The sequence below is a fragment of the Empidonax traillii genome, unplaced genomic scaffold (genome assembly GCF_003031625.1).
Source record: "Empidonax traillii isolate 1590-97213 ecotype Southwest subspecies unplaced genomic scaffold, ASM303162v1 scaffold319:size813200, whole genome shotgun sequence".
Classification (NCBI taxonomy): domain Eukaryota; kingdom Metazoa; phylum Chordata; class Aves; order Passeriformes; family Tyrannidae; genus Empidonax; species Empidonax traillii.
The window spans coordinates 516224-526618 of record NW_020955512.1 but is presented as its reverse complement, the minus strand read 5'-3'; the positions used below and the strand labels follow the sequence as shown (position 1 = coordinate 526618).

Genomic DNA, 10395 nt, shown 5'->3' with positions numbered 1-10395 from the left:
AAACAGTGACGTATCTTTTCCTGCAAAATTTTAAAATAAAGCCCGAACTAAGTACAAATCTCCGCATTCCTGGGCTTTCAAGATAAACTATCCTTTTTTTTTTGGCCTGGATACGTGTTTCCACTTGAAAAACGGAACCTGACTGGAAAGAAACAGGAGCCAAGCAAAGTGTCATCAGACTTCAGGCTGCACAAACTGCCCTGGAAAAGCCGACACCGCCCTGTGAAATGGCAGTGTGAGAGTTTGGCTCTCTCTGCCTTCCAAGGACACCCTCCATTCCATCAGGATTCTTCAGCCCCAAAATTCCTCTCCACAGGAGACCAAGACCCAAGCCTGCACTCACAGGAGTGATGCTGGAGACCATCACCAGCCCCCGAAGCTGCACAAATGTAAACACAAACACCCAGCCCGGGCTGCAGAAACAAGCTGCTCCAGAAACCTTTCACAGTTGCTGAAGATGGAGAAAAGAGACTCACCACTTCTTCGATTTCAACCTCGGGGCTGGGTTGCGGGGGATGAGGAAGAGGGCTCTCATGGGGTGCATGTCACACAGAGCTGCAATCGGCAAGAAGAGGCATTAAACACGGACACCCAGCCGGGGAGACCCGAGTTTCCCCTGAGGCTACGAGACCTGCACGGCAGGTGAGAGCTGACATCCCCATCCAAGGGGTGTGTGTGTGTGTCCCCAGCAGCGCCAGGTTCAGTGGCAGGGAAGGGCTGGGGACGCCTGCACTCCTGCAGCTCTGGGTCCTCAGCGCCCTCCCAGGTGCCAGCAGCAAGGGGGCTGGGAGCATGGTGCAGCTGCACCCTGTGCCACGATGCTCTGCCCTGTTTACCTGCACTCACCAGCGTGCAAGGACGGCGCCAGGGTCATGCTGAGAGCCATGGCAGTATGACCTGAGCAGGTGCCCCAGGGGAACCCAGCAGGTCACTGCCGGTGTCACCGCGGAGGTCGGTGAAACAGCAGCCCTGGGGAGCAGTGTTTTACCTGCTTCCAGTGCTCCACCCCTTCTTCAGCTGTGCTCTATTTGAGGAAACTGAGTCCCAGAGTGCTCAAGTAAGTCACACAAGGCCGTGTGCTCACTGCCTATCCTGTCCCCTAGGCCATGCTGCCCTGGCAGCTTTGTCCCCATGGATGCTGCAAGCTCCATCTCAGCGAGCCCAGGTTGCTTGGGAAAGCCTTGGCATGGTGTTTCCTGCACAGGACTGAGCTCTGGCTGGTGCTCAGCAAACCCCAGCACGCCACACTCCAGGGTCAGTGAACACAGAGGGAATGACTCTACTTACGGGGAGCACCTTCGGCCATCTCGATGGCTGTTATACCCAGAGACCACAAGTCGCTCTGTAAAAGAAAGCAGAGGGACATTTGTGACATAAGGAAGCACTGTCACAGCATCAGGCACCAGGTGACGAGGGAAGCAGGGCTACTCCCAGCCCCGAGAGCCAGGTCCTCTGCAAGCCCCCAGACTCACATCTCTCATTGCCTCATCCTCCTGCCATGTGCTGGAGCTTTAGAAGGGGCTCCCAAGCCCACTGTTTATGCCAAGATTTATTTCAAAACTTTCAAGGCGTTTTTGGTGCCCAGGGACACGCTGATGACATGAAGGTCCCCTGGCGGGGGCATTTTAATGAGCCCTGTGCCCTAATGAACAAACCCCCAGTTCCTGGATGAACTGCTCCCTGGATTCATGGCTGGGAGAAGCAGAAAACCTGGCTGCTGGCTCCCTGCTTACGTGCTGGGTGACACATACCCAGGGATTTGATACAGCTCCACAGAAAGCAGGCTAGCTGGAATTGATGCATGAAGTGTGCTGAGATACCTCAGGAGGCTCATGTATCACGGACTGCTCATTAAATGGAAGCCTAAAAGCATCATTTTGTCAGTGGAAGGAGAAACAGACACTGATATTTACCCAGTTCCCAAGCCCTGCTCAGCCCACATGGTTGGTTGAGTCTCCTGAAGGATCAGAGCAGAGAGAATGCACCTATTTGGGAAACTCTTGGATTTCATACCTGTATCACTTTTCCTTCCATCTTCTGCCTTGCAAACAGGGACACCTGTATCCCCAGCTCCCTGCCAGAGAGCAGTGGTGAGCTCCCCCCCAGTGCCTCCTCCCCACCCCACCATCACTAATGAGCTGTGGCTGCACCTCTGGTAACGAGGTCCAAAGGATGGATTGGATCTCCTGCCAGTGGAGGAGGCAGAGGCAGGATATGCCCAGCGAGAGAAAATGAGCACTTTCCCCAATGACACCGCCACAACTTGATTTTTTGGCAGAAGGTGGCTAATTCATTATTATGGACACCATATATACAGGGCTGCTAAAGATTCACAACCCGGCACCTGCTGGAATGGGAACTGGACTCTGACCAATTCATCTCAAGGTGGAAGGGATGGACTCTGCCTTCCACCCTTCCTCCTGCGCCTCCAGCTCTCACATCGTGCTCTCCCTTCGCTCTGCTCTCTGCCATGTCCCTGCAGTGCCACTTCAGCCTTCTCCTCTCCAGTTCAAGAGCTGCCCTTTCCAAACTGCCTCAAGCCTTTAAACCTGCCATTTAGAGAGCAAATCCCAGAAAGGTTGTTTTTCCCAGTAAAGAGTCCCAAAAGCTCAGCCAGAGCTAAAGAGAGCCTCTAGTAACCACAAGCCCCTTTTCACATTCACCCTCCAGGAAAGACAACTTGGATTTTCAATTTCCAGGCACTTTTCCTCATTTTTGACTCAAGTTCTCCCTTAGCAAATGCCGCCCTTGCTACACATCTTTGTACCTGCTTAAAAATTCTCTCTAAAAATCTTATTTCCAGCCCTTTCGCAGTACAGTCTCATCCATTCTTTGTTTCTGGTCAGCTGGGATTTCTGCTGCATACTTAATTATCACAGTCTTTCCACATGATTCAGCACACATGACCCCTTCCCTCCGGGTTGCCACTGAACTCCTTCCAAATTCCTAATGTGTCTTTCCATATTGAGGTACCCAGTATTATATGCAAGATGCCAAGTGATCTTATAGCTGGAGCAATACAGAAAGGGATTATCACCTCTCTAAGTCTCCCAGAGAAAGCAGAAAACTCAGCGGGAAGCACACATTTTATAATGATCTGGAATTCAGGGGGTTTTTTTGTGTGGTTTTTATTTTTGAGGCTGAAAAGCTTTTCAGTCCATCCAGCAAAGATATGATGTGCTAATATATTTGCATTGCCTTGACTTGGGAAGGGAAGCAAGCTCCTTTCTCCCCCTCCTTTTGATTCTAAGCTTATTGACAAGATATCTCTAAAGAAAAAAGGAAGACCGGCTGGGGGAAAAAACAACAAATAACCTCAACAATGTGGGGTTTCTATTTGTTCTTTTTAAAAGTGGTTTATTTATGTGAGGAGGTATTTACTGCCTCCTTCCATAGATTACACAGGCATCTCTTTCTGGCTAAGAAAACAGTGAGATCAGAGGCTTTTTGTCCAACAGATTAAGCCTGCGAGGAGTCCTTTTTTCACCCTATAAATCTCATCTTTTGTATTCAGTATTTTAAGCCGGTCGGCTAAACCAGAGAGCATCTGATTTGCATCTCTTTTAAAAGAAATAATTATCATTTACATCCTCCTCCCCCCCCCCCAACTTCAAAGCGAGAGCATCAGGTGCAGGGATGTGATCCGGGGTAGGGACTAATGTCCAGTGGCTCCCACATCCCCAGGAGCTCTGAGAGCACCCAGCAGCGAGCGTGTCGGCAGCAATCAGCCTTCTGTTCCACACCCCCAGCCACGGGAAAATGGTCAATGCCGACTTCAGAGCCCGGCTTGCTACGAGCATCTGATCCTGGGGGACAATGGAGGGATTCTGGTCCCGGAGCCTGTGCATCAGTCAGCGGCATATTAAGTGCCCCAGTTATTCTGGCAAGAGGAAAATCCTCAGGGATTTCAGAGGGCAGAAAGCAGCCTCTGAAGATATCAGTCCTCTTTTTAAAAAATAATAACAAAAAGCTGTGATTAACGGGAGTGTTGCACAGGCAGCTGGCGGTGGAGAAATGGTGGGAGCAGCCAGAGCGGGGTGCAGCCCGGCCACGAAGCACTGCCATCAGCAGAGCTGAGGAAGTGCCTGTTGTAATTGGTTAATCAAAGAGTAATAAGTAATTGCAGATTAAACTATTTCTGCGTGTCCTTATCATTAACGATTTCTGTAACCCCAAGTCTGAACTCAGCCTGGGAAGCTGCTCTCTGGAAAAACATCAGTTCAAAAGTTGAACTGATGCATTTTTAAATGCCTGCAATAGCAAAGCATCACTTGGTTACTTTAAAATCATTCATCTCTCAAAAACTTCTCTGAATGATCAGTAATTGCACCCCAAATAGTCCCAGGACAGTGGACTGTGTGGCACTGTTACATCAGAGTGCTCTGCTGTTAGAAAGCAGCCCCACACCCAGGGGGTCTCAAAGTCCTTTTTAAACACAATCTTGTAAAATGACCTTTTAGCATGTGCATGAACAGAGGTACAGTGAGCTCTGCATATGCCTGAGCTTTCCCCCCACAAAGCTCATGTGTCAGTGACCTGCCCTCCTCTCTGGACACGCTCAGTGGACCTTGGGAGGTTCAGAGCTAGAAATCCAAGTTCTGGACGCTTCAAAAAAACCAAGGGACAAAAAACACCAAGGGATATTTCTACAGATGTGTGTCCAAAAATTTGTAGTAAGGCAGAGAAAGGATAAAATATATTAAGCTCTCCCTGCTTTAAACATCAGGCCTCGCTGTAGTATGAATGGGCAGGTGGGACTCCTGTGACTCCTGTGGACCTGCTGCGTGGCACAGGGCTCTGTGCCACATAATAACTCAGCAGTGATGTTGTGCTGCCACTGATCCAAAAATAAACTTCAAACAGACTAGAGAGGCATGTAAAAAGTAGGTCAGCCCCCTAAATGTCTGATTGTGTGGCAGCCTTCAGATCTCCCTGTGAATATCAGCCTGCAGGCCAGAAGATATGATTTTGCCCTTTCTAAACCTGACCTGACTTCTCTCCAGAGTAAATAGAGCAAATACAGCATGTTTGACTGGAGTATTTAAACACACAGCACCGAAAAGCAGGGTAGCAGGTAGGAAGCCTCAGTCTGACACCTTTCTCAGCATGGGCAAAGAATTCCTCACAGTAAATCTGGATACGTGAACAGCACAACAAAGACTCACGTTGGACCTGAACTGGCATCTGAAAATCCCGCAGCCAGAAAGCAGGAGGAGACTGCGCTGCCTGTCAGTGCACTTTTTCAGAGCTGCAAGGATACACTAAATTCCTGAGTGAGAAGGTGCTGGTTTAGGTACCTTGAAGTCGTAAGTGGCATCGGGATTTTCATCGCAGGCGATGACCTCGGGGGCCATCCAGTAAGGCGTTCCAATGAAGGTGTTTCTCCTGCCCACCGTCCTGTCCAGCTGAGCGCTGACACCAAAATCCACTGTGGATCAGAGACACAAAGGGGCATTGTAAGGTCAGAGACAAACCTGAGCAACACTCTTCTGTTGAATGTAAAACATTGTGTTCATTCAGAACAACTCTGCACGGCCAGGAAAGAAAGACGTGGCCAGAGACATTCCTGTTTGATCTCTGCTGGGATCAACAGAGGTCAATCAAGGACAAGCCTGATCATCTGATGTCCAGGTTTTGTATGAAACCCTGTGCCTTTTCCTCCTTGCCAGGAGGCAATGAAAAGAAATCACAGTTCCTCATACTAATGAGAAACAGGGTTAGCAACATAAATAAGCAGCAGCCTTTGTTCTATGTTTGCTCATTTGAATTAAAGCCTGCCAAATATCGGTGGAAGCCTCATTTTTCTACCTAAATTCTTGCTGGAAATGGCAGAAACGCAGATGACTTAAGGAACTAAGGGCCAAGGACAAAGGCCCATAGGGAAATGTCAAGCAGGGAGCTGCAAAATGAAGCAAAAAATGATGAAATCAAACCAGTGAGAGAATACTCTATGGTCCACTAAGTACACTTTGCGCAACACAATGGTTGGAGATTTGCCCTAGAGAATTTCCCCTTGGAGGGGAATCTTCACCAGCTTAAAGCCAAACGAGCTGGTGGTACCATCTGTTAAGCTGGGATTTTATTCTGCTGTAAAGGGAGAGGATAGGCATGGGAAAACAAGGCTTGCACCACACATTTACCAGTGTAAGGCATCTTCCATCACCAGCATAAATTAGAATGTGCAGAGGCAGCCTCAATAACATTGGTAGTGGACAACTGAGGATACGAGCCCATCATCTGCGCTGATCCACTGCCTTCTATATGATCTTGACATGAAAGCCTGCTCTTTTCCAGGGTTACATACTTGGCTAACACCAAGTATGAAATTCAGAGTAGTTCTTGCAAATTAAGCTCTCTGCATCAGGTTAGTTTGGAAAAGGAGTCTGGATTATGTCACACTAAACTGAATGGATTATGATCCTGGAGGGCACTACTATGCAGCTGTAGCTGTAGGGGAACAGCCTTTGATAATGCTTGGTGATGCACACAGGGCAATTTTCAATCTGGAGCATGAAAAAATGGTCTTGGTTGCTTAACCTTTATCTGATGGCAGAGCTCTCTGAACAGTAACACCACTGCAAGTGCATCTTTGCACACAGAACTCGGCCATCAACCACCAGCAGTTTATGGCACAGCACTTGGTCCAACACCCAAGGTCATGTTATTGAGGCCAACATGACAAAAAACACAGAGCGGCTCCTGGTACCCATCCCCTTTCTTCAGGTCATGTATTAATCAGCTTTGCTGCTTCCCTCCAGCCAGCCCACCTGCAGTTTCCAAGAGCTCTTACCCACTCTTACCTAGTTTCACTTCTGCATTTTCTGTCAGCAATACATTCTGTCCCTTGATGTCTCGGTGAATTACTTTGTGCTGGTGTAGATGACTCAAGCCCTGGAGAATTCAGAGAAAGGTTAGAGGAATCCAAGTTCAAAGCATGTTATTTTCTGACATTCCTCCTCAACCAATTATGCTCCAGAAATGAAAAGATCACAGTTGGAGTTAAGCACTTGAGAATGCTTTTGTTTATCTCATGCTCCAAACACTGTCCTGTGTCCCATGCTGGGAGGACATGCCTGGCGTGGCCGAGGCGCTCCACGTCCCTCAGCGGGTGCTCCCCACTGCCGGGGACCACTGATCCTACAGGGATTAAAACCAACCTTTCAAGTTTCTGCAGGAACCCATATTAACCCAAATTCCTCCGTAGATCTAGACGTAATTTCCCCCATGTGCTCCCTTGCCTTAGGGAGCCATTTCCGTGGCATAAATAATAGAAAGGGTTTATCTCCTTTCTGTATTTCCATCATCCAGAAACCAAAGGAAACAATTCCCTTGTTATATCGGTCCAATAAACTGGATTTCAGTGCACTGAGAACGCCGGCATTAAAAAAGCTACCATGCAAATACAAACGTTATAAGTTGCACATATCCCTAATAGAGATATAGCTCAAATTAAAAGCCTGTCTCAGAGGCTAAAGGTAAACCAGCTTTGCTGTTCTGCTGGTTTATTAGCTCATTAATTTCCCTCTGCAACCTACGTCTTTATTTCACTCATTTATTATTTCAGTTTCAAAGTAACATCCACCTATATTGCCAGCTTAGGAAAAATATGGATTACTTCAAAAACTAATTTTGCATTAGGCTTACACTTCACATTAAACATTCATATTTGAGGAAGAAAAGAATCTCTGCTATCACTGCTGGTAGTTACTAGTCATTTTACGCTCGTTACCTTGGGAAAACACTGTGGAATAGATTATATCTGTACAGGAGTCCTTTTTTAGCCATGTTATCCTTGGTTAGAGGCACCTTTGTGCATTGCAGGTAAAGCAAAAGTTCCACTGAATTTCAATAAATCCTTTAACAGCGTGGGATTGAGCCTTGTGTTAGAATTACAACTGTCCATCAGCGTCTGAACCGAGAGTGAACCACCTTCTGCAGCACGAAGGTGGGAACCTTTCATCGCCCAAAACCCTACGGAGGTCACCCACCAACAGCCCCAGCACGGGACCAAAATCAAGCGATGACACTCGACGGTGGCCCCGGGACATGAGTTAGTGGCTGGAGTCTGACTCACTGCCAGGGACTATTTTAAGAAGCGGGCTCATGGAGCTCACACATTTAAAATAAGTCCATGTAACTGTGGCCTCCTGGCACTGAAAGCAGCGTCCATACAACAGCTGATTTGTTACAGTGCCATCATCTTCTGCACATCGTGTTGGTGTGGACGGTGGCATTCAGGATCAACAGAGAAGTGCTGTGTCACCTCTGGACACCCGTGGCAGCCTAAGTGTCAGTCACATCCTTTCAGAGGATCATTTTGCCTCATTTTCTTTCACAGAATCATTGAATTGTTTAGGTTGGAAAAGACCTTTGAGACCATCAAATTCAACTGTAACCCTGAGACTGCCAAGCCCGCCTCTAAACCATGCCCCTAAGTGCCACATCCATACATTTTAAATCTCAGCAGAGATGGGGATCCATCCCTTCCCTGGGCAGCCTGTTGCAATGCTTGACAAACCTTTCAATGAAGAAATTTTTCCTAAAACTTCCCTGGTGCTACTTGAGGCCATTTCCTCTCATCATGTGAACAGCTCTGGTTTCTCACACACGCCAAATATTTCTATTTTCTCTTGGACAGATGCTCAGTTTGCAGAGCAATAAGTTTTGATGTCAGGCAACCATTAAAATCCCATCATCTGACCTCAGCTGTGCAAAATGCAGGGAAGTGTTTGCTGAAGCTGCCATCTCCCAGGATGTGAAACTCTGGCGTGGCCCATTTTAAGACACTTCACTCAAACATTTATATTGTGGGTATAAAATCTGCAGCATCCTCATTAAAGCCAGAGACACGAGGATTAAATAAAACATGGGATGCTTTTTAATAACGAAGGTTCTTCTTTCCAAAGACTTTATTAGTCCTCACCTGTTAACTAAAAATGTAATTCTAATGCAAAGAAATCTTTGCCCTGTTAGCAACAAAAGGAAATTGTATTTTTGTAGAAGGAAAAGGGGGGTTAAAATTCAGGGAACTAACAGAGCTAAAGGGCATAAAACAGGGCTTATTTACTATGCATCATACAAGCACATGAATCATTCATGCCTGCAGGCACCACAGAGGCTCCAGCCCATGGCAGCGCAGCATCCACGAAGCCCGTGGAGCCAAAGGCTTTCCGTGTCCCCCGAGCACTGAGTGCCACACTCCAACAACCCCCAGCGTTCAGCTCCCTCCAGACACGTACCCGTAAAATCTCTCTGCAGATGTAGGCGATCCACTCCTCCTTCAGGGTGTTCCCCTTCGTGTTCTTGATGAGGTCGGTGACGGAGCCTGCGCCGCAGAACTCCATCACCAGCTGCCAAATGGAACAGAAATGCCATTAATGCAGTGACACCAACAGCATCCCCCAGGCTGCCCCACCCCAGGGCAGGACCCCGATGCTGGCACCGCTGTTGTGGGGCCACGGCAGTGCTACGCAGAGCCATCGGGACATCACCCTGAACCGATCAGCTTACAAACCACCCGGGTCATAAAAACTTAACAATAAAAGGCTGGAAGGCTTGAAAGGTTTGTCACTCTCCAGAAGGTTGGGAGCAAGAAACAGGAATCTGTCCAGTGCTGAAAACCAGTGGGGGAGGTTGGAATCTCAAACCCCACCGCTACATATCCTACTTTATACTTCTGATCAATGTGTGTCAACAACAGCAAAACTCTTCCCCTTGCATGTAAGTTCTCTGAAAATGCAAAAGCACCAAGACAGATGTTTGAAAGCTTCCTACAATCTCAGAAATCGTGTGTACTTTTCAAATTACTTCTTTATTTTTTTAACCAGATCATCTTTGGCTCTGATAATCTTTTTGAGCAGGAAAGCTTTCTCCCCTGAGAGGAAGGTTGCCATGCAGTTTCAGGCTTCCTGGGAAAGAGCTTGTGTCAGACTGCTCAGGTTGGTTCAAACCAGACTGACCGCCACCCCTTGCACCACTTCCAAAGTGTCAGAATATAAAATATAGAAGCACAGTGATCTAACTCAGACCAAACTTAACCTTGTCACTGAGCAACTGTGAAATAACTGCTACGAAAATAGCAGGGGATGTGAGTCTGCCTCCCAGGGACATCACAGATCCCCAGGGCGTGCAGGAGCTGCCACTGTGCTCCAGAAAGTGAGCACAGCCTCTCTGTGCAACAAGCCTCCTCCAAGGCCTGTGCGTTTCTCTCAGATGTGAAACCATGTTTTCCAGTTGGATCTACATCCTACTGAAAGATATTCCCTTGCAAGTGGTGCCTTGCCAGATTCTTCAACGGGCATGTTTAAAGTTTCTTATCACACGAATCTTACACGGCATTTAACGTTCTCCAAGCAAGTGACATCACTTCATTAAAAGCACAGGCCAAGAGAAGAG

The 10395-nt window shown here is 47.6% G+C and overlaps 1 protein-coding gene across 9 annotated transcripts in view; it reads right to left on the bottom strand.

The window, feature by feature from the left end:
* The window catches only part of TNIK (TRAF2 and NCK interacting kinase), a 154192-nt gene that overhangs the window by 54385 nt on the left and 89412 nt on the right, over window positions 1-10395 (bottom strand). For all 9 annotated transcript variants that reach the window (XM_027891330.1, XM_027891338.1, XM_027891331.1 and 6 more), the window contains exons 5-9: window positions 9240-9350; window positions 6801-6891; window positions 5298-5428; window positions 1288-1342; window positions 477-555 (exon numbers count right to left, since the gene is read on the bottom strand). In XM_027891330.1, the coding sequence (XP_027747131.1) occupies window positions 477-555; window positions 1288-1342; window positions 5298-5428; window positions 6801-6891; window positions 9240-9350 (467 nt within the window). The remainder of the gene's footprint in view (window positions 1-476; window positions 556-1287; window positions 1343-5297; window positions 5429-6800; window positions 6892-9239; window positions 9351-10395) is intronic.